Here is a 24,511-nt window from a genome sequence, read left to right on the forward strand (position 1 = left end):
CTGGGAAAATCTAATTTATCAAGGGCATTGTATTTTAAAAATAAACATTTGTATCTTTTAAACTGACATCTGCCTTCTAGTTTTAGGGTGAGGTGCATTGTGATTTGTATTTAAGATTTTTTTAAAAATGAGTCTTTTTTTTATTCATTCATTGGATGTAGGTGTTGGCTGGTAAGGCTCCCACTTATTGCCCATTAACAGTTGCCTTGTGAAGGTGGTGGTGGTGAACCACTGTGGTTTATTTGGTGTAAATAACAGCTGCTGTGGTGTTAACTGCCTGTCTTGTACCTTGTAGATAATGGATAGGCTTTGGGAAGTCAGGAAGTGAGTCACCTCACTACAGAATTCCCAGCCTCTAACCTGCTGTTGTAACTACAGTATTTATGTGACTGGTCCAGTTAAGTTGCCAGTCAATTGTGACCCTGGGAACATAAGAAATAGGATCAGGAGTAGGCCATTCGGCCCCTCAAACCTGCTCTGCCATTTGCCTAGATCACGGCTGATTGTCTACCTCAAGGCCATTTGCCCGCATTATCCCCATACCCACTGATATCTTTAATATTGAGATCAATCTCTGTCTTGAACATAGTCAATGACAGCCTCCACAGCCCTCTGGGGTAGAGAATTCTAAAGATTTACCACCCTCTGAGTGAAGAAATTCCTCCTCATCTCAGTCCTGAAGGGCAAACCTCTTGTTCTGAGACTCTGTCCCCTGGTTCTAGAACCCCCCATAGGTAGGGGAAATATCCTTCCTGCCTCTACTCTGTCGAGTCCTGTAAGAATTTAATGTGCTTCATTAGGATCGCCTCCCATTTTCCTAAACTCTGGGGAATATAAACCTAGTCTCCTCAATCTCTCTTTATAAGACAATCCTGCCATCCCTGGTGGGGAATTCAGTGATGGTAATGCCATTGAATGTCATGGGGATGTGGTTAGATTCTCTCTCGTTGGAGATGGTCATTGCTTGGTACTCCTGTGGCACAGTGTCAATTGCCACTTATCAGCCCTGCCCTGAATGTTTTCTTGCTGCATTTGGACATGGACTGCTTCAGTATTTGATCAGTCACAAATGGTGCTGAACATTGTGCAATCATCAGTGAACATCACCACTTTTGACCTTATGATAATGGGGGCTCATTGATAAGCAACTCAAGATGGTTGAACCTAGGGCTCTGCATGAGGCATTTCTGTAATAATGTCCTGGATCTGAATTGATTGCCCCCCAACAATAACAACCATCTTGCTTTATGCCAGGTATGACTCCAGGAATTGGCGTGATGTCCCCCGTTTCCCATTGACTTCCATTTACAAGGGTATGATGCCACTATTGACTGTAGCTGCCTTGATGTCAAGGGTAGTTACACCTCACGTTGTAATTCAGCTCTTTTTTTGCCATGTTTGGCCATGACTGTAATGAAGCCAGGAGCTGAGTGGTTCTGGGGGAAACCAAACTAAGCATCATTGAGCAGGTTATTGCTCTCCGACAGCACTGATGATGGCATCTTACATCACTTTTCTGACTGAGTGCCAACAGAGGGTCAGTAATTAACCAGATTGGAACTGTCCTGCTTTAACATTTTGGGCCGATTCCAGTGTTGTAACTGTACGGAAGGGGCTTGTTTGTCCCCAGATGTTAGTGAGAAGGATGTTGCACAGTCGAATGGGCTGAGTGTGTCTTGTCATTTCCACATCTGGGGCTGAGGTCGATGCTGGGTGACTCATCCAGTTTTTCTATAGATTTTTGTAGCTGTTTGATACTGGGGTGCTTTGCTGTTACAGAGTGCAGCTAAGAGTCAACTATGTTGCTGTGGGTCTGAAGTCACATATAGAGTAGACTGGATAAGGGCAGCAGATATCCACAAATATCCCCATCCTTGATCCCCTCCTCTTCCTCAACTGCTGCCCCTCAGTGATACTATCCAAAAAGCATGAATTTCCACGTGTATTCCAGTATCTGCAGTTTTTTGTTTTTATATCTGACTGTTCCCAATTCTGATATATTTGACCATGAGATGAGCATCTGACCACATGTCTGTAAGCTGCCTATTTCTACCTCCATAACATCCCCTATCACTCATCAGCTGCTGAAACCATCATCACACCTTTGTTACCTCTAGACCTGGCTGTTCTCTCTTGGCCAGCCTTGTATATTCTATATCTATAAACTTGATGCCAGTACTCTGCAGCCGGTGTCTCAACTTATACCAAATCCCATTCACCCATCATCTCTGTCCTTGCTGACCTACATTGGCTCCTGGTCAAGCAGCGCACACATTTTTTCCCTTTAATTCTCGTCCTTGTTTTCAGATCCCTCCATAGCCTTGGCTCTTTCTATCTCTGTACTATCCTCCAGACCATAACCCTCCTGATATATCAGTGCTCCTCTAATTCTGGCCTTTTGCACATCCTGGCCAGGATTTGCCCTTTGGCGATTTGGGGGTGGGACCTGCTCGCCGAGGGGAAAATGACGCTGGATGACATCGGGAGAAACCCCCGATGTCACCCCGGTCCCTTTAAATTTTTAGGAAGGCGTGTGGACAGCGAAATCAGCGAATTAAGGCCATTGACAGGCTAGGTAAATACCAGTTAAATAGTTAATTAAATACCAAGCTTAAGGCTGGCGGGCAGGCCAGGTTCAGATTATTGATGAAACGTCATCCACTGGCGGGATGAAGTTTCATGTCCGTTTTTAAAAAATGTGATAAATTTTAAGTGTTTATTATTAACATGTCCCATCTCGTTTGACATTGTCACATGAGGGGGACATGTTAATAAATTTAATATTTTTCTATTTTTAGACTTTACTTACCTGTCACGAATCTCGCTGAGACAGGACTTTGCTTCAGGGAGCAGTGCGCGAAAGAGTGCACTTTGACAGATGAGGAATCCCCCCCACCGCTCCCCATCCCCTCGGGCAGGCCGCTGGGTGGGCCTTAATTGGCCCGCCCACTCAAAATGGCGGCAGGCCCCATTTCGGTGGCGGGGTTCGGCTGCCTGCCGCCGCCGAGCCGGTGGGACCCGCATGCCATCCGAGGGCAAAATTCTGCCCCCTGATTTTAATCACTCCTCCATTGACAGCCATGCTTTGAGTTGCCAAGGTCCTAAACTCTGGAACTTTTTCCTCTAATCTCTGCCTCCCCAGCTATTTTTTTTAAGATGGTCCTTAAAATCTATGTCTTTGATCAAGCTCCTTATGTAGCTTGGTATCATACTTTGTTTTTATAAGGTGTTTGTGAAGTGCATTGGGACATTTTAACACACAAAGGTCCTACATACATACAAGTTGTTAAATTTCCCAGCTGCTGGTGTTGGGATTTCAAGTTGCATCTCTGGATCATTAGCCCAAGCCTCTGGTTTGGTACAGTAACCAAACCAGTATGCTATTGTACCAAAAAAGAAATTAACAATCAGTGCAATTTTACTGTACACTACCCTTTTAAAAAATATATTGCTGACTTGAGTTTCTTGTGTAACCTAATTTAATGTGAAATTTTACAGATTTTTTTGTTTTTAGCTAGGAGCTGAAAGTGCAGACAACATTGGGGCAGTCCTGAACAGCAAGGAAGAACAGAGGGAGATTGCTGAAACCAGAGAAACCTGCAGGTTAGTATGAAAGCTTTTTATCTTGTTTTGTAGCTAATAAGGTAGTACAGGAGATTTGTAATAGTATGCTAAATAGGTTGTAAAATATCAGTAACATGGGTTTGTAAAGCCATAGACTCACCCTCCTCCATCTTTATTCAAAAAAGCTGTTTTGGAAAGTAACATTTGAAAATTAACTCCTGAAAAAACTGAATTCTTTATATAGCACCATCTTGTATAAATACCGTATCATCCAATAAGTAGGATGTATATGGGTAATATTTCCTTATTTTCTACCTCTTGTTCCTCTCAGTTGGGGCCTGTGCTTTAAGCACAGGAGGCAAATAACAAAAATAGAGTACCATTCTCTTTTGCTTCGCCCCTCTTTCATTTTTCTATATTCCTTCCCTTCTGTGGAAAGCCCCTAGCTAGGAACAATGCAGGTAAGATCATCAACTAAATATGTGGAGGATTGTAGGTTTAATCCACATCCTCCAGTATCTTATGTTTATCAACTATATTCAGTATAGTTGAATCTAGCCTTGCAATGCTAGCTTTAGACCAAGATGATGAATGAGATGTGAAATTCTTATTTTGCATTGTCAGGACTACAGACCCGTCAGTTTTAGGTCTGGGCCTAAGTGGTTTTGTGTGCACAATGGCATAAGGCTGGCTTTGTAACTCAAGTCAGGTAGTCCCTATCATATGTAGCATAACTTCGGCTTAGTGCAAAGTCACGTTTTATACATACTCGACTGACCCATTGGGTTCTTGGGACCTTTTTCAAATTTAAAATACTGAAGGGGAAAAAAACAATGCTTCTATCTTCTCTCTGCCATTTTAAGAATAAGTCTAATCATAATAAAAAGCAAAACTGAGTATTAACATATAGACAAGTACGTATGTTTGGATCTTCTTTGTCACTGAGGCACAGTTAACTTCATAGTTCTGATCAGCTAACTGCACATCCCAATCCACCATTATTGGTTTGGGCCCAACGTTTGTATGTTTAAAGCTGTCTACAATACATTTCCAAGTTGATTTTTTAAATCTTATATATCACTCACTCCAGTATTTACTTGCAAAATAGTCTTTTGCATTTAGCTTATGTAAATTTATTATAACAAATGCATGTTACACACTTTAATTATTATTTCAGTTTGCACTTTAAATGTTCTGTAACCCATGTAAGTGTGTGAAGCCCACAGGATTAGGCATTAATTGCTCCATGCATTGCACTTTTCTAAAGATAAAATCCAAACAAATAATATTTTACAGCTATCTAAACTTGAGGCAGATTTAGCATTTCTTTATTGATGCCAAAGAGGCACTGTCAACTGAGTAAAGCAACTTGAGACTGTTACAACTTTGAATATTCAGCAGTCGCCATCTCATTTGTGTAAGAATTATGGATTCTAACCTGTAAAATTAAGTGAAATTCAAAGCACTTCATGGCATTTGTGATAGAGCCAATTCCAAGAGCCAGGCCTCTGCGTGAAAGTGTTAAGATGACAGTGCCCCTTTCTAATATGCAGTGGTCTCTGGTATCTTGCTTATTTATTTTGTAACTAAAGTCTGTTTTGATATTTCTTGGTCTGCAGAGATAGAAACTCCAAGCCACATCATTAAAGGATTGCTTTTAAGCAAGATTTTATTTTTACAGTGGCAAACATAGGATTTTAAAACTAAGGTCAAAGTTTCTTCTTGAAATAAACTGGTCGATGTATTTATCAAGTCAACTTTGTTTTACTGTTTCTATAACTGCAAACGCAATTTTAAGTAAGTAAAGAAATTGAGCGATTGCACCTCTGTACTTTAATACCGTTTTCCTGCAACTGACAACATAAGAAATACTTCATTGTTTAAAACTGAAATTTTAGCATTTTCTCTTTTGAATTTTGTGTTTTATTTGTCCTTGTTTTTATACTACTGATACATCCTCTGCTCTACCCCAAGAATATATCTAATGTGTCACACTTATTTTCCATTTTGGCCAAGTTTGTGGCCTCCCTGTGCTTCGCAGCTGTTTTTTTGGGTGAATTTACAACCAAGGTGGTGCAAATTAAAATAAACATCATAGCATATATTTGCTGAATTGCATTCTGTTTTGGCTGCATTGGTTCTATGAAGTCCTACTTGGGTGGTAATCTGGTTGTTTAATAACATTATGTTGGCACCAATGTAACAGTTGGAGTTGATGCGACATCCTTAATTCCAGTATTACATGATGCCACATTGAAACCACGTTATGGCTATCACAGTAAATCCCAGGCCCATCGGCACATTGATTTGTAATATGTGCGACCAAGCTACATTTGGACAAAATACAATGCTTTGTTTCCCATTGCAATTCAGAGCACCACTGCACATGCACGGCACTTAACACATATGCTGACATTAGTTAATGCATCTTGTTTATACCATTTTAAGGTAGGGTAGCACAAGCATTAGTTAGACTAACAATCTGATAGTGAATTATGTGCAGTTTTGTGCTGTTGACTCCACTTCATGAGACATGGGGTTGAGGTTGGCCCAGCCCAATATTGCTTGGAATCCTTATAACCAACAGAGAAGGTTTTTGTCTAGACATTTTGGGAACTGACTTATACCCAAGTGCCACAGATGATAAGTTGATCTCTCTTTCTGTTGCTCATAGGAAAAAGAACCTGCACCTTAGTCAAGTTTACCTCTTGATGTACTAACAGAATTTGTTAAATTTTATTTCATCAGTAAGTGGATTGACAGATCTTGTTCCTAGCCAGCATAAAATGGAGTTGGAATGGGAAGTGTTGCTCATTTTCTATGCATGGTTAGACCAAATGCTAAACTGACTTAACAGTCAGTGTTTTATTCTTGAAGTCACGCAATAGTTTCAGAATTTATACTCATTTGAAATAGTATAGATGAGTATTTTTATAACTGCAAACTATCTGTTTTTAGATGCATAGAGATTGAACAGAGTGAAGAAAAGGTATAGATCAAAATTGCATTTATCATGAAGCTGGTAAGCACTGTGTTTGATGTAAAGAGCTGATGGGGATAAGCTGCACTGAAGCAACGACAGTTCGTTACAGCAATTCCTGTCAGTGCAAAAATTTTTTTTAGAATTGTGCTTTTGAGTCTTTATGACCAAATACTCCACTGGCGGAGGGTTAAAAACTAATTTATGTTTGTTACTTTTACTGAAACTGCTCTTCCCCCTCACCCACCCTTAAATTCTATTTGATGTTTAACCTAATATTGGGTTTAGATTCCTTCATTAGAACTTATTCAATAACTATCTAAAATATGTCATTTTGTCCTTCTCTAATAGCTATGAAATAATAGCACTAAGCCTAACACCACTTGTATGTCCTAAATATGCTGACAGTTCAGTACATTAGCGCAGATTTGTACATGGTCGTTTGAGGCTGCAGGGATGCAGTGTATCCTTGTGTATTATTGTGAATATATTTTGTGGGTAGTCAGTTCACATGTCATTGTGTAGCAGTTATTATGCTGCTGCTGTTTGTATCTCAACATTATAATGCAAATTGTGTGGGATCTCATCACTTTTTTTGATTTTCAATTAAGCAGCAGACATCTTATTGTAATGCATTAAAATGTCTGAACATTTTTCAGTTTACTACTAGCTAACTAGCTGAATTGAATTGGTATGTTTCCTATCCAAAGATGTGATATAACCGCAAGTTGTTGTAGATCGATCTGCAGGAAATATCCAAGATTTTGGCAGAAATAGTGCAGAATGACTTTTGTGCCAATCTCCTGAATGAATATAAAATATTTGGATAATCCAGGGATAACCATACAAATAGTTGGCACATTCTGTATTTTTACATTGGATGTAGATGAAACCAACTGAACTTGTTGAATCCACTTATTTTGTTCCATTAAAGTTGCACATATCTGGCTTTAATTAACAGTAACATGTTTCAGAATGTCCTAGAGAGCATCTATCACATCATTTTTCTTGTGAAGTTTGTTTCCATGCATATAGTTTGTTCCAGTTTTGAATGCTTCTTGTTTTGAGTAGGATTGTAGGAAAACTTTGTTCACAACAGTTACTTAGTCCGATTTGATTCGGAGTTTGTGCTTACCAACTGGCCTAGGGAAGCATTAGGGTGGCTTTGTGACATGGAGAGGGGAATAATCTTGGCACAGGATTCTGCTTTTGGCCACTACCCACTGATTCCTGATGACAAGATTGTATGTGGGTATTAAGTGAGGTGAAATTATTTAAGGTTTGGGTGTAACTAAAGTGCACTTTATGCTAGAATAGCATGATGATACAATACCTCGTGGTGCAGACTATCTAAGCGTACCTGTTGTTGAGTTTTGGAGGGCTGCTGGTGCAAATGACTGTATTGAAGTAAAAGCCAACACTTAAAGTCAATGAGCAAAGATGTTCTTTTTTGTAAAGCAGTGGAACTCTGCTACGCACAGTGTAGTTGACATTCTTTATAAAGCATTTTTAATCCAGACTGGGCATCATGGTGGATTATAATATTTTACTTGCATCCTTTGGGACCAAGGTCTGCCTCTAGTCCAGACTGATGGAAGGTATTGTGCTATTTATGTGGGTTCCATGTGAAATAAGTTCACCTTGCCGTAGCCTAGTTTCCAAATGGCATAAAACCACAAAATCCCATAATTTTTGCCATAAATTTCAGAGGCACTATAATAAGGGTTGTCTGTACTGGTAAGTGGAAATATCAGATTGGTGCAGTGGTAAAAGGTTTTCTGAGGCTGCAGTCTACCCTGTTCTATGAGTAATTGATGTAAACAGTGTAAAATTGTGAAATAATGGAAAATGTTTCATTTTCTAACAATATTATAAGTTGCCTCTAGAGCGCTAAATAATTTGGGGGAGAATACCTATTGTTCTACCTTTACATGATGCTTTTATTTTTGTTTCCTTCAACTTGAATTAAAACAACATTCCTGCTTAATATACATTGAATTTGGTGGCTTTTTTTGAAGAAAGGTGTTGCAGTTAACAACATGCATCAAGAAAATTTCAGTTCAGTCAAGAGAGGATAATTTTTTTCTGAGCTTGTTTGCTGGTGCATTTTGTTTGAGTTGTATTTGGAGCAATGAGTAATGCTTTTCTTTTCTACTGTATTTAAAGCTGCCTTAACACTTGACGGAGTATTTCATATTGACCTAACAAAACAAAGCATATTTCCTTTTTTAGGAATTGTAGTCAACATAACAAAACATTTGTAGCAAGTTACCAAATTGAGTGTGTCTTTGGTACAATTCAGTACAGTTCTGTCACCATCAGCTTTTTGAATGTGTAAAAAAAAATGCTTAATCACTTCATTAGAGATTTGGGATTAAGCTTTGTTTCCTGTTTCCCTATGTTGTGCATCAAGAATATGCACCAACGGATGGGGCAACTTTGTGTGCAGATACTTGTTGATGAATCTTCTAGCTGAAAGTTGTCTTTTTTTTCATGAGAAAAGTCCAATTTAGTCAAAACGCAACAATATTAGATCATGATACATTTTTGTTTCCTTTTTTTAAAGGAGCAGACTATTTTGGTGAGTACTTTCAGAAAAATTTATTTCTCCAATGGATTGATGGAGACTGCAGCTTTAATATTGGGGAACTCCTCCTGTGGCGGGGGTCATCCATTAAAAAAAACTACAATCAATTTAAGATTGAGCTTCTGGTTAACCAAAATTGCAAGTGCACTCTTGGATTGTGACAGCATTCTGAAAATCATGGACATTTATAAATTATAATTAAAATGGAGCATTGTTGAGAACCCTCCCTCCCCGCCCACCCCTTAATTGTATTTTATATTGGATTAAAACTTTTGATCCCATATTAAAGCTCCATTTGTCCCCAATAGTTAAACTCCATAATTTATTGTAACAAATTTATTTTACTCTGCCAGCCTTGTTAACTTACAGAATGCAATAAATTTTTGATAGCATAGTTCAGTTGTGTAAATTAATTCAAGGGAGGATAAGAAAGATTTAGATGCAAAATTTAGAGCCTTAGCAGAACTATTTGGCTTACTTGTATACTATTTCTGTAGTACTCTCTGCATGTGCATGTAAGTGAAATATTCTTACATCTGTGATAATTGTTTTCAACTAATGCCTTTTTAAACAAGAAAATGTTTTGTTTGATGCTTCTAGGGCAACATATGACACATCTGCACCAGCTGCCAAGCGTAAATTTCCTGAAGAAGGGGAAGCTAGTGAAGAAGAATTTGAAGAGTACAAAGTAATTACATCATAGCAATGTCTTCTATTCTTTTCATCCTTCAAACTAAAAGTGACACACATGCTATCCAGTTTCCTTTATCTGGCCCACTCCATATGATAAACATTTGAATAAAAGCTGGAAATATTACCAGAAAAAGTTAGCTTGGCTTATGCAACTCATCACAAAATGTGTATCAGATTAAAAACATCCACTGCAAAATTAAAATTGTGCCAGCACTGGGATAAGAATCTAGTTTTTTATTGTTAGATTTGTATTCTTTTGAAATTGACTAATATTTGATCCTGGCAAGTCCAGTATCTATTGTCCACATGTACTATTACAGTCTCTGGTGCAGTGATGATGAAGGAGCAGTAATATATTTGAGTCAGGATGACTTTTTTTTTAATTCTAGGTCAGCATTTATTGCCTACCCCTAATTGCCCTTGTTCAGCGAGCATTTTAAGAGTCACATGTAGGCCAGATCAGGTAAAGATGGCAGATTTCCTTCCCTATAGGTTTTTACAACAATCGTTTCACGATCATCATTAGACTTTTAATTCCAGATTTTTTATTATTTAAATTCCGGGTGGGATTCGAACCCGGGTCCCTAGATCATTACTCTGGGTCTCTGGGATACCAATCCAGTGACAATACCACTATGCCACTGCCTTTCTATACCACTATGCCACTGACTTGCAGCTGGTGCCGTTCCCATGTGTGTGTTGCCCTTGTGCTTCTAGGCAATAGTGGCTTTGGGTTTGGAAGATGTTGTCAAAGGAGCCATAGTGAGTTGCTGCAGTGCACTGGCGATGCAGAAAGCGACCGTTTAAGCTGTTGGATGAAGTGCTAATCGAGGTGGCTTTTTTCTGGATAGTGTCAAGATTCTGCAGTGTTATTGAAACTGCACTCTTCCGGACAAGTAGAGAGTCTTCCATCACATTCCTGACTTGTGCCTTGTAGATGATGGGCAGGCTTTGTGGAGTCGGACGTGAGATACTTGCCACAGAATTCCCAGCCTCTCACCTGCTCTTGTAACCACAGTATTTACTTACATGGTTGGTCCAGTACAGTTTGTAGTCAATGGCTGTTCTTTCCTCCTGCAACAGCCTCCACTTCCGCCTTGATTTTGGGTGGATCAGCAATGATAATGCTATTGATTGTCATGCGTTGTTAGGATTAGCCACTCTCTTGTTGGCGATGGTCAAGTCTAAATGTTGTCCATGACTTGCTGCATGTGGACAGAGACTGCTATTCAAGGAGTTGCAAATGGAACTGAACCACAACATCAGTGAACATCCCCACTTCCTTGCAATAGAGGGAGGTCATTGATGAAGTAGATAAAGATAGTCATTGGGTAGTACAGAACTTGGGTATTGCTGAAAAAAGAGACATGTCGAAAAAAGCTTTGACATGTCTCAGATGAAGATAGTTCTGGGACAGTATGCTGAGGAACTCCTACAGCCATGTCCTGAGGATGAGATGAGTGACCTCTGACAACCACAACCATCTTTTGGTGTTAGGTGACTCCAGCCATTGAAGAGATTTCTTCCTGATCCCCATTGAAGTTGCAGAATAATACTTAGATATATGTGCAATCAAAGGAACAAAGTGCAGGAAGTGTTCAGTGTAAATTTGAAGCAATTTACTTCATACAAAATAAAATCCTGAAATATGCACTATCCATGTGGAGGTATTGTTTTGATCAGTATCTTTCTATATATAATTTTATTTCTACTTATAAAATTACTAGCTAGAAGTTACTTTGTCTGCTTTCTGAAATGCTTTTAAGTATACAAGGAGTGTTTGCTACATCTTTATTTTTAATCCAGTAACAGAATTACCCCTTGAAACTTTTGAGCCCTGTTTCATAGAATTTTGCAGCAAAATGTGTGCTTCTCTAATTCTGGCCTCTTGAGCATCCTGCTTTTAATTGCTCCATCATTGGTGACTTTGTTTTCAGTTGCCTGGAACCTAAGCTGTGGAATTCCCTCCCCACACCTCTCCGTCTCTTTACCTTGCTTTCCCCTCTTTCCCCCCCCTTCTTAAAACCTACCTCTTTGACCAAATTTTTGATCAGTTGATCTAATATCTCCTTATGTACCTCTGTGTCATATTTTGTTTTAGAATACTCCTATGAAATGCCTTGGAGCATTTTATTATGTTAACTGTGTTCTATAAATAAATTAGTTATTGTAATTTTGAATGGCAGCTCTGCTCTTGACGTTTGGCTTTATTACATTTTTTTTTAAAATTCCTACTTTGTAACAAATGCCTATTGCCCTTGCACCATCTGGGAAACTTTTACGCTTCCTGTATAAATCCAAAATCGTACACAAATAGGACACCCAATACATTATTCTTACTAGAAGCTAAATAATGGTTTTCATAAATTTAGCTTTTAAACTCAGTGTCCTTATTTATAAAACCTAGCATTCCATGTCCCTTTCACCTGAAGCTTTATCAACTTGTTCTCGCCCTTTTCAAGATCTATGTTTCTGCTCCTCTGTGCATTTTTAGCATTTTGCTATGGGTTGCATATTTTTTCTTCCTTTGAAGATGCATTACCTCAATTCACTAAGTTTCAGCTGATTATGAGTCTGTTCAATCTGTTACCTTATTTAAGTGGACAGTTCTCCATGACATATTCATGGTATCTATACTGTACAGCAGTTAAAGAAATTATATTGCTCTTGTAATGGGGGAAAAAGGAATATTCCTATATTATCTACACTTTGACATTATATGAATCAACTTGAGAAGACTTTGCTTATGAAATTTATTGTTGGTTCAACCACCCATTATTTATACCTATTATATTTACTTGTAGAAAAATAACTGGGAGAAAACTTAAAACTAAATTTCAGGTTTAAATATACTGAGTTTAATAATGTTAAATTAACATTGTTTAATAGATTAGCCACTTCCACAAACTGTTAAGTGTGAATCCAGGAGTAGCTAATTACATTTGTTCAGGAAATAAATAGATAATAGGCACTGTTGAGCATGTGTTCTCCAGACTTATACTTGAATGACATATGCATGTTGTACTTAACATTTCTTTACTTTTAACCTTGCCTTTTAGCAACAAATGCAATGTACAAAAGTTTTATTAATGAGTGTTTTACTTTCTTGTTTACTGATTGGTGGTAGATGTTGTTTAAACAAATATACACACGGGGTGCACATATCGGCATTGTGTGTGTAAGGTGTTTTCTACTGAAATTTGTACTTGTGGCCAAAACTGTGGCACTTTAGACATTGGAAAACATTGGCTTAAATCAACCTGAATAAAACTGACCAGAATATTAAATTGGGCCTACTTAAGAAAAAATCAAAATTCTTGTCAAATGTCAAGAAACTCTGAAGAGAAGTCATATGATAACAATTAAATTTTGTGCGTTGTACCTAGCTGGTAACAATCAGTTATGGAGAGAAGATGTGAAATGGCCTTTAGGGTAGGAATTTTAATATTTTTTTAAAAATCCAAAGAATATTAATTTTAAATTGAAAAGCTGAAGGGTGCATTATATCTTTATCAAATTATTTTACGTAGTCTATACAAATAAAGTATTCTAACTGGCTGCCAAATGTGCAGGAGTAAACCCAATCAGTCCTCTAAGTGAAAGATACCTCTAGCATGTCGGATCTATTTTAATGTTCACAAATATAAGTTATTTATTTTGTTGGCAGGATGAAGTGGTGGAAGAAGAAGAAACAGAAATGCAATATAATGAGGAAATCTATAAGGATTCCAGCACATTCTTAAAGGTAAATACATCTCAGCTCTGGGTTTTTTTTAACTATTGGATATTACTAGAGTAAGCTTCAAGCAGTCTAAGTACTGCATGCATTTGTGAATTTATGAAACATCTTATTGTTGTCTATTTTTTAAGAATCGTATGCTTTATTAATTGTAGTAATATTGCTATTCTGCATTTTTTAGAACGTATAATCACAAGATGTGGGCCATGTAGGCAAGCCAACATTTATTGCTTATGCCCAGGTGCTCTGAGAATATGGTAACGGTAGGCCTTCTCCTTGAACCTTGCACTCCTTGTAATGATGCTTCCACCAAGGTGATTTGGTCACCAAAAGACTACAAGTTATAAATATAGGATAAAATCATCATTTTTAATTTCTAACCTTTTGAAACAAATTCAAAACCAGTATGGCATCTCACATCACTTTAAATGTAGTAAAACAAAAATCCCAACAAAGCAATTTAATTACTCACAAACATGACTTGTTTCCCAGGCAGAATCAAGTAGAGTAAGAGACATAATGGTGTCTGTCTTCATTTTCTCTTTCAGCTATCACAGTGGGATGTAGGGACATGAAGAATAAGAATATGAAAATTTTACCTGAGACCTAGTCAAAAGTTAATTTACCAAATATTGCAACAAAAATTTGTTTTTATGCAACACCTTTAACAGTAAAACCCCACAAGACATTTCATGGGAGTGAATTCAGGTAAAAGTTGACATTAAGTCAAAGAAAGGGACATTAGGACAAATGACCCAACACTTAATCAGAGGCAGGATTTAAGGAGTGTCGTGCAGGGAGAAAGAGAGCGAGAGAGATGGAGATGTTTGGCCTAGGGGCCGCTGAAGGCACCATTGGCAGGAGAAGGAAGTTGGGCACGCACAGGAGACCAGAATAGGAGGAATGCAGAGTTCTTGCGTTGTGGAATTTGTGTATCTAGCAGCTAGTTTCCTTGCAGGGTGCATTGAATGATTTTTTTATTCAATCAGAATGGTGAAAATTGCTTGGAGACAAACCTAATAATTCCCATTGTCTCAAAGCTAATAGCATGCAAAAGTAAACAGTCTGTGTCTCTGGGCACTTCATTATCCAGACACCCACCTATAGTTATAAAAACAAAAAAACTGCGGATGCTGGAAATCCAAAACAAAAACAGAATTACCTGGAAAAACTCAGCAGGTCTGGCAGCATCGGCGGAGAAGAAAAGAGTTGACGTTTCGAGTCCTCATGACCCTTCAACAGAACTTGCGTTCGAGTCCAAGAAAGAGTTGAAATATAAGCTGGTTTAAGGTGTGTGTGTGGGGGGCGGAGAGATAGAGAGACAAAGAGGTGGAGGGGGGGTGGGGGTGTGTGGTTGTAGGGACAAACAAGCAGTGATAGAAGCAGATCATCAAAAGATGTCAACGACAATAGTACAATAGAACACATAGGTGTTAAAATTAAAGCTGGTGATATTATCTAAACGAATGTGCTAATTAAGAATGGATGGTAGGGCACTCAAGGTATAGCTCTAGTGGGTTTTTTTATATATAATGGAAATAGGTGGGAAAAGGAAAATCTTTATAATTTATTGGAAAAAAAAAAGGGAAGGGGGAAACAGAAAGGGGGTGGGGATGGGGTAGGGAGCTTACGACCTAAAGTTGTTGAATTCAATATTCAGTCCAGAAGGCTGTAAAGTCCCTAGTCGGAAGATGAGGTGTTGTTCCTCCAGTTTGCGTTGGGCTTCGCTGGAACAATGCAGCAAGCCAAGGACAGACATGTGGGCAAGAGAGCAGGGTGGAGTGTTGAAATGGCAAGCGACAGGGAGGTTTGGGTCATTCTTGCGGACAGACCGCAGGTGTTCTGCAAAGCGGTCGCCCAGTTTACGTTTGGTCTCTCCAATGTAGAGGAGACCACATTGGGAGCAACGGATGCAGTAGACTAAGTTGGGGGAAATGCAAGTGAAATGCTGCTTTACTTGAAAGGAGTGTTTGGGTCCTTGGACGGTGAGGAGAGAGGAAGTGAAGGGGCAGGTGTTGTATCTTTTGCGTGGGCATGGGGTGGTGCCATAGTAGGGGGTTGAGGAGTAGGGGGTGATGGAGGAGTGGACCAGGGTGTCCCGGAGGGAGCGATCCCTACGGAATGCCGATAAGGGGGGTGAAGGGAAGATGTGTTTGGTGGTGGCATCATGCTGGAGTTGGCGGAAATGGCGGAGGATGATCCTTTGAATGCGGAGGCTGGTGGGGTGATAAGTGAGGACAAGGGGGACCCTATCATGTTTCTGGGAGGGAGGAGAAGGTGTGAGGGCAGATGCGCGGGAGATGGGCCGGACACGGTTGAGGGCCCTGTCAACGACCGTGGGTGGAAAACCTCGGTTAAGGAAGAAGGAGGACATGTCAGAGGAACTGTTTTTGAATGTAGCATCATCGGAACAGATGCGACGGAGGCGAAGGAATTGAGAGAATGGGATGGAGCCCTTACAGGAAGCAGGGTGTGAGGAGCTGTAGTCGAAGTAGCTGTGGGAGTCGGTGGGTTTGTAATGGATATTGGTGGACAGTCTATCACCAGAGATTGAGACAGAGGTCAAGGAAGGGAAGGGAAGTGTCAGAGATGGACCACGTGAAAATGATGGAGGGGTGGAGATTGGAAGCAAAATTAATAAATTTTTCCAAGTCCTGACGAGAGCATGAAGCGGCACCGAAGTAATCATCGATGTACCGGAGAAAGAGTTGTGGAAGGGGGCCGGAGTAGGACTGCAACAAGGAATGTTCCACATACCCCATAAAGAGACAGGCATAACACCTATAGTTGTTTATTGGCTTTAACTTAGAGTCAACAAGGATGCATTTAATACACAAGAAATGTTTTACATCGACAGAATTCTGATTAGGCAATACTGGCAAAACTTAATTATAGAGATTTTCACGTAACTTGGAAGAATGAGCCGATAACAACATGGTGAGAGCAACGTACCATCTGGAAGCTTGGTGAACAGTGGACCTAACAATCTATCTCCTTAATCAGTGAGATTTAAGGATTGAGAAAGAAACAGAAGGAATATATGTGAAGCAGGATGAATTAGAGTCAAATGAATTACAGAGGAGAAGAAGAGAAAGATTGGATTGAGATAGGGAAAAAGAAAGGAAAAGTAAGACAAAAATGTAAAATTAAAAATTTGATACTTTTAAAATCTTTAAAGAACAACTCACCACTTGAAGGAGTGAGACTGCACAGTGTAATTTGTTGAATTTCTGGGCCACAGAGGCTGATTGGTGTTTTATTAACAATTCTCATTGTTAAAAAGATGATTGTGAAGTTCATTACCAGACTTGACATTCTGTGGCAAGTTTAATGGGCAAATACCGTGCAAACTCAGCAAGTTCTTAAAAAATAACTGGGAGACTAAGGGCAAGACATTGGACCAAGCAAACAATGTGGAGGCATAAATCTTCACAAATTAGTGCAATGTTGGCAACGTTTGTCAGTGCATTACCGATGTATTTGATCCATTACGATCCCCTTAGAGACCGATCTCTTTTAAGAGATATTAATTTCCCAGTGACTGTGCAAAGAATTGCATGACAAGATTTCACATTTCAAGACATATAGTGAACAAATTGAAATCAACTTTGACTAAACCTTAGAGGCCATTAATACACTAAACTATGGTAAAGGTACTCCGCCTTAATTTGTCAAAACAACTGAAAACCCCACGCCATATTTGTACATTACACTGCACTCTCAGCAGAGATGTAGTCTTATATATAAACTCCCAAGCTCTTCCCAGCTTCAACAGGACTACTATTTCCTGCGCTATCAGGGTGAATTTGTCCTTTTTAAAAAGAAAGTCCCATCACTCAATCCAGTGACCATAATCGAGTGGACTTCCAGTAACAAGGCACCCTTTGGTGACTTCTTGGTCTTTAACTCTCCAAGTCTCTTCAAACAGGGAATCCATCTTCACCAGAACTCTGTCTGCAGGTTGACACAAAAACATCCTTTTCCTCGGCTTGGCATAATAGCACCTGTTTTCGATTGTCTTACCTCAATCTCTGTGTGATTGACTGAGAGTCTGTGTGCAGCAAGACCAGCTGCTGCCTCCTCTGTGCTCGTGTTAAAACTTGCACCTTAATTTTGATAGGTTTCAATTTGAATTTCTTTCTCCATAACATTGAGGTCTCATGGATTTGTCTCTGGGCAGATATAGTGTGATGTCGCATCCCCCTCAAAGTGCTCCTTTTTACCTTGAATTAAAGGAGACAGTTCAAAACATAACCATCTTATTAAGTCTCGCATTCGTAACAAACCAGCGTGATAAAATATCTCTTCATGCAAATAAATGGTGTTCCAGCAATGCTGTTCTGCATTAGTTTTCTTAACACTAGTTTTTGTGCTATATTCAGTCAGTTTTTTTGTGTAAATGGTATGATGAACATAATAAAGAAACACTAGTTTTTGTGCTATATTCAGTCAGTTTTTTGTGTAAATGGTATGATGAACATAATAAAGAAGAATTTCGCTTATTTTATCTGAATAACGGTATGGGCTGGATTTTATAGACCCCTGCTGGTGTATTTGAAGGCAGGTGGGCTTGTAAAATAAAGCGGGTGGCCTTCCCACTGCCTTCTTGGTCTCCCCTTTCTTGTCTCCCATATTACAGTGGGCAGGGAAGGTGTCAGACAGCTGTCTGCCCTTAGGCCTTTGAGGCTCTTAAGTGACAATTAATAGCTACATAAGAGCCTCATTCTGCCTTTACTGCTACTTTACGTGCTGCAGGGGAAGGCAGAAGTGAGGTGGACAGCCCAGCAGCTTTCCATGCCCCGCCACCGCCTTAACCCAGCCCCTACCCCACAGCATCTCTAACCTGACCCCTTGCACCCCTCACTGGGGTGACCCAGCCAGGCCCATCCAAAATACCAGACTTGCCTGTAAGTCCAAGCTGCATTATTATTCTCCCTCGGAGACTGCCTGCAGTCTCAACGGTGCCCACCGTTTGATCCCGGCACTGCAGGTACTACATTGCTGCCAGTCAATTAGATTGGCCAGCAGCTCTCTAGGCCGGACTTTCTCCCCCACGGAGGGAAGAAGTCCTATTCTGAATCAATTAAAGCTGCTCCCAGGGTATTATCATTGCAAGACAGCTGGATTCTGAATCAGCAGGCTCAAGACCTACTTTTCCATCGTGGGTGCGAGGATTACGTCTCCACATAAAATCCAGCCCTATGGGTATATAATTTAGGTAGCATTTCTGATGTAATTAATTCAGTTAGCAATAAGATCATGGCTGATCTGATAGTGGCATCAACTCCACCTTCCTATCTGCCCCGTCATAACCCTTTACTTCCATGTTGATCAAAAACCTAGCTAACTCAGCCTTGAATATACTCAATGACATAGCCTCCAATGGCCCCTGGAGAAGAACATCCCAAAGACTAATAATCCCCAGAAGAAATTGCTCCTCACCTCAATCTTAAATGGGAGACCCCTTATTTTTAAACTGTGCTCCTCAGTTCCAGACTCACCCACGAGGGGACACATCCTGTCAGCATCTACCCTGTCAAGCCCCCTCAGAATCTTTTATGTTTCAATAAGATCACTTCTCATTCAGCTAAACTCCAGTGAGTATATACCCAAATTGCTCACCCTTTCTTCGAAAGATAACGCCTTCATCCCAGGAATTGGCCTAGTGAACCTATTCTGAACTGCTTCCAATGCAAGTATATCCCTCCTTGAGTAAGGAGAAAATTGCACACAATATGCTAGGTGTTGTCTCACCAATGCTCTGTGCAACTGTATATAGCTATGTACAGTTGGTCCCTTCATCCAAATCATTGATATAGATCGTAAATAGTTGAGGTCCCAGCACTGGTTTATGTGACACTCCATTAGTTACAGTTTGTCAACCTGCAAATGAGTCACTTATCCCGACTGTTTCCTGTTAGTTAGCCAATCCTGTGTCCATGCTAATATATCACCCACAACACCATAAGCACATTTCTTGTGCAGCATTATGTGGTACCATATCTAATGCTTTTTGGAAAACAAAGTACACTATATTTACTGGTTCCCTTTTATCCCCCCCCAACTTGTTTCATCCTTAAAGAACTCTAATAAATTTATTAAACATGATTTCCCTTTCATAGAACCATCTCTGCCTGATTTGTGTTATGATTTTCTAAATGTCCTGTTACTACTTCCTTAGTAATGGATTCAAGCACTGTCCCAATGACAGATATTAGGCTAACCGGTCTATTGTTTTCCTGTTTTCTGTCTCCTTTCTTGAATAAAGATGTTACATTTGTGCTTTTCCAATCTGCTGGGACCTTTCCAGAATCTAGGGAATTTCAGAAGATTACCACCAATGCATCTATTTTATCTGTAGCCACTTCTTTTAAGACACTAAGATGCAGGCCATCAAGTGGGAATGTCAGTGGGCTGGAGAATGTTAAGAGGCTTTAAGGCGATTTAGGCAAGTTGAGTGAGTGGGCAAATTCATGGCAGATGCAGATTCACGTGGATAAGTGTGAAGTTATCCACTTGGATAGGAAAAACAGAATGTCAGAGTATAATTTAAATGGTGATAGATTGGGAAATGTTGATATACAAAGGGATCCGTCCATATACACCAATCACTGAAAACAAACATGCAAGTGTAGCAAGCAGTTGAGAAGACAAATGTATATTGGACTTCATTGCAAGAGGGCTTGAGTACAAGAGCAAGGATGTCTTACTGCAGCTGTACAGGGCCCTGGTGAGACCACACCTGGAGTTTGGAGTGCAGTTTTGGTCTCCTTAATTGGTGACTTAATTGAAATCTTTAAGATCCTGAGGGGTCTTGACAGGGTGGGTGTGGAGTGGATGCTTCCTGTTGTGGGAGAACCTAGAACTAGGGGTCACTGTTTAAAAATAACGGGTTGCTCATTTAAGACAGGGATGAGGAGAAATTTTTTTCTCTTGAAGTCTTTGGAACTCTTCCTCAAAGGCAGTGGCAGCAGAATCTTTGAATATTTTTAAGGCAGAGCTAGATTGATTCTTGATTAACAAGGGGGGGTGAAAGGTTATTGAGGGACAGACGGGAATGTGGGGTTGAGGTTACGTTCAGATCAGCCGTGATCTTATTGAATGGCGGAGCAGGCTCGAGGGGCCGAGTGGCCTACTCCTGCTACTAATTGGTACGTTCGTAGACCCATTAGTTTTCCCAGTACTTTTTGCTCTCATGATTGTGATTTGTTTTTAAGTTCGTTCTCCCTTTTGCCTCTTGATTTATCTATTATTCTTCGGATGCTTTTTGTATCTTCTATTGTGAAGCGGGATACAAAATACTTGTTCAAAAGTCTCTGTCGTTTCCTTGTTTCCCATTACCAACTCCTCATTCCCAACCTGTAAGGGACCAACATGTATCTTAGATAATTTTCTTCCTTTTTATATACTTGTAGAAGCTATAATTGCTTGTTTTTATAGTTCTTGCCAGCTTTGTCATTCTCAATTTCGACCTTGAATTTATTCAATGACCCAGCCTTCATTGAGTTAGCTCTGAACTTACGCACCTCCATGCTGGTCTGACTGTTCTCACTCTTTCTACTCTGCAGCTGCTCTTTTATACTCCCACCTACTGCTGATCTCACTAGCTGCTCTGCCTCTGCTCTTTTATCCCCGCTGCTAGTCTGTCTCGCTGCTCTGCCACCACTCTTTATCTCCCTGCTCTGGTTTCCAACCTAAAGCCGATGTATCATTTGACTCTCTAATTGCTTTTTGTATTGCATGTTAACTTTTTCTGCTTCTTGTGTAAGGGCACTGAAATCTCACTAAACTTCAACATTTAATGGTTTCTTACCTTACATTTTCTCAAGTTGTACATCATCTGCTTTCTTGTCCACTCACTTAATCCTACTTATATTTTCTTACAGACTGATATCCTCCACTCCACTTTGTATCATTAGTAAATTTGGCTGCATTACATTCAGTCTGTTCATCCTAGTTATGAATATAGATTGTAAATAGTTGAGGTCCCAGCAGTGATCCCTGTGGCAACCTATTAATATCAGTTTGCTAACTTGAAAATGACCCATTTATCCCAACTTTGTTTTCTGTTAGTTAACTCTATCCTCACTAATATCGCAACCCCATGAGCCGTTATTCTGTGCAACAACCTTCCATAAGGCACCTTTGAAAATCCACATATACATTATCCATTGGCTTCCTTTTATTCTGCTAGTTACATCGTCAAAAACTCTAATAGATTTGTCAAACACTATTTCCCTTTCATAAAACATGTTTCTGCCTAATCTTTTTTATGATTTTCTAAGTGCCCCATTACCATTTCCTTAATAATAGATTCCAGCATTTTCCTGATGACTAATGTCAGGCTGACTAGCCTGTAGTTCGCAGTTTCTCTCACTCCCTCCTCTCTTGAATAGGGATGTTATATTTGCTACCTTCCAATCTGCTAGGACTGTTGCAGAATCTAGGGAATTCTGGAAGATCACAACCAGTGCACCCACTATCTCTGCAATCACCTCTTGTAGAATTCTAGGATGCAGACTATCAGGTCCAAGCAATTTGTTGGCTTTCAGGCTGATTAATTTTTCTAGTACTTTTCTTTACTAAGTACTATAAGTTTCTCACTCTTATTCGGCCTTTAGTTCCCTGCTACTGCTGTTTTTTTGTGCCTTCTACTGTGAAGACAAACACAAAATTACTACTTTAATGTCTTTGCCATTTCCTTATTCCTCATTATAATTTCTCCCGTATACATATCTAATGGACCTGTGTTTATTTTTGTGACTCTCTTCCTTTTCTACTTACTTGAAGAAGCTCTTGCAATCTGTCTTTATAATTCTGGTTAGTTTACTCTCATTCTCTTTTTTTGCTCTTGGGATGTGAGTGTCACTGGCAAGGCCAGTAGTTATTGTCCTCAAGAAGGTGATGGTAAACTGCCTTCTTGAACCACTACAGTCTAGGTGGTGTAGATACATCCACGGTGCTAATTCTGTAGCAATTTGATACAGCTGGGTGGCTTGCTAGGCCATTAAGAGTCAACCGCATTGCTGCAAATCTAGAGTTGTGTACAGGCCAGACAGGATAATGTTGACAGATTTTCTCCCCAGAAGGACATGAGTGAACTAGATGGATTTTTACAACAATAATTATTGAGACTAGTGTTTTATTCCAGATTTATCACTTGATTGAATTTAAATTCCCCCAGCTGATGTGGTGGGGTTTGAACTCTTAGGCAGAATTCTGTTGTTCCCTGCTGGTAGGTTGGCAGGTGGTGGGACCTGTAAAATTCTCTGGTTGGCCTTCCTGCTGCCCTCCTGCTCGTGCCCTGAAATGTCCCCAGTTTTACATGGTGCAAGCCAGGCCGAGGATGGCCCATCCACCTTCACCCCAATTGAGCCCCTTAATTGGCCAAATTTGAGGCTGGAGGGAAGAATTCACCCTGCTCTGACCTCAGACAAGAAGATGGGGAGGATGCCTCCACCACCGGCCCCTTTTCCATGTTGGGCACCCCCTACAAAGCCTGCCCTCCATGGGTGCTTCAACCCCCCCCCCCGTCCTTGATCCTGCTACTTAGACTCTGGGGACTGTTTGTAGTCCCAGTCCTGGCCTCACTGCTGCCCTCGGCACTGCTGTGACTACGGAACCTGCCAGTCAGATTGACTGCAGTGCTCTCAGGCAGGTCTTCATCTGAGTAAGGGCGAAGTCCTGTCTCCATCCAATTAAAGCTCCTTGGAGTAATAAATGGCTGAGGATGATATGATCTGCAGGAGTGCATTCCATGCTGACTCTTCAGGTGGACGGGGCAGGAAACCCTGCCATCCATAAAATCCTGCCCCATGTCTCCAGGACATTAGTTCAAGTTTCTGGATTACTAGTCTGGTAACATTTACCACTAGGCCCCGACTCAGGCAATCCACCCCCCCCCCCCCCCCCATGTAAAATGGCGGCGCCCAGCCAATCACAGGTGGCAATTAGCTGTATGCATGCTCACGTCCCCTTGCGCACAACACACACACACACACACAAAACACCACCCCCCCCCCCGCCCCCCGCACCCGCACCACCTCCGACAGGAAGAAAATTCTCCCCTAGGACTTGATGGCCAAGGGAATTGCATTCATAACATGGCCAAACAGATTGAGTATCAACTTGTGAATCCTTCCAGAATTGCCAATGGCAAGTGGTAAGAGTGGGAGAGATTCCTGGTTAACCATGTGCTGGAAAGAAATTGTAGTCTCTACCATCACTATCCATAGCTCCAGGCTACAATATGCACTTAAGTGTATGTTGTCACAGAAATTCTGACTGCTTGGCCTCACTGGGCGGATTAACTCAGTTGCCTAACAGCATGGGGCTCAATCCCCGTTCCGGCTGGCGTGGATTCGGGACCTGCCTCCTTGCCCTACCCACAGTGGAGGATGTGGTGCTGTGGGTTGGACCTGCCTTCGGGCAGAGAACTTGAGAAGAAGAATACTATAAGCCTCCTCTTTTAACCTGATTCTGTCCTTAACCTCTTTATTTTTAGCCACGGATGGTTCTCTTTTCCTGTGGAGGTTTTATTTCTTAATGGAACATAGATTTCTTGAAATTACAAAGTCATGGAGTTTCTTCAAAAGTTGTAAGATATCCTGTAACAACAGTTGAAAACATGAAAATCAGTTTAGCAACTGTACAACATTGCCTAATACTGCTGGACCTCGAGATTCTGTACTTAGACCAAATTTTTTTGCCATGGGCACACAAAGCATTTAGATCGCTACCTGATACTGTGATGTTACTACTAACCTGCCAATGCAACATTGACATTAATTAAGGGAATTGTTCCTAGCCGGTCTGTGTATATTGATAACAGTAGAATGCGACAAAAAGCATCAATTCTGATTGTTAAATATCTGCAATGCAAATATACCTATCAGGGAGATACTCGAAGAACTGAGGAAGTGACCAGCTATTTTCAATTACTGCAGCT

The 24,511-nt window shown here is 40.3% G+C and overlaps 1 protein-coding gene across 4 annotated transcripts in view; it reads left to right on the top strand.

The window, feature by feature from the left end:
• The window catches only part of mettl14 (methyltransferase like 14), a 77,990-nt gene that overhangs the window by 14,158 nt on the left and 39,321 nt on the right, over positions 1-24,511 (top strand). For 3 of the 4 annotated variants that reach the window (XM_041189829.1, XM_041189839.1, XM_041189808.1), the window contains 3 exons: positions 3,515-3,603; positions 9,732-9,819; positions 13,492-13,569. In XM_041189829.1, the coding sequence (XP_041045763.1) occupies positions 3,515-3,603; positions 9,732-9,819; positions 13,492-13,569 (255 nt within the window). Of the gene's footprint in view, positions 1-3,514; positions 3,604-9,110; positions 9,126-9,731; positions 9,820-13,491; positions 13,570-24,511 lie in introns of all 4 variants that reach the window. The other variant, XM_041189818.1, reaches the window with a different exon arrangement.

This window comes from Carcharodon carcharias, chromosome 1 (assembly GCF_017639515.1).
Source record: "Carcharodon carcharias isolate sCarCar2 chromosome 1, sCarCar2.pri, whole genome shotgun sequence".
In the NCBI taxonomy this organism is placed as follows: Eukaryota; Metazoa; Chordata; class Chondrichthyes; order Lamniformes; family Lamnidae; genus Carcharodon; species Carcharodon carcharias.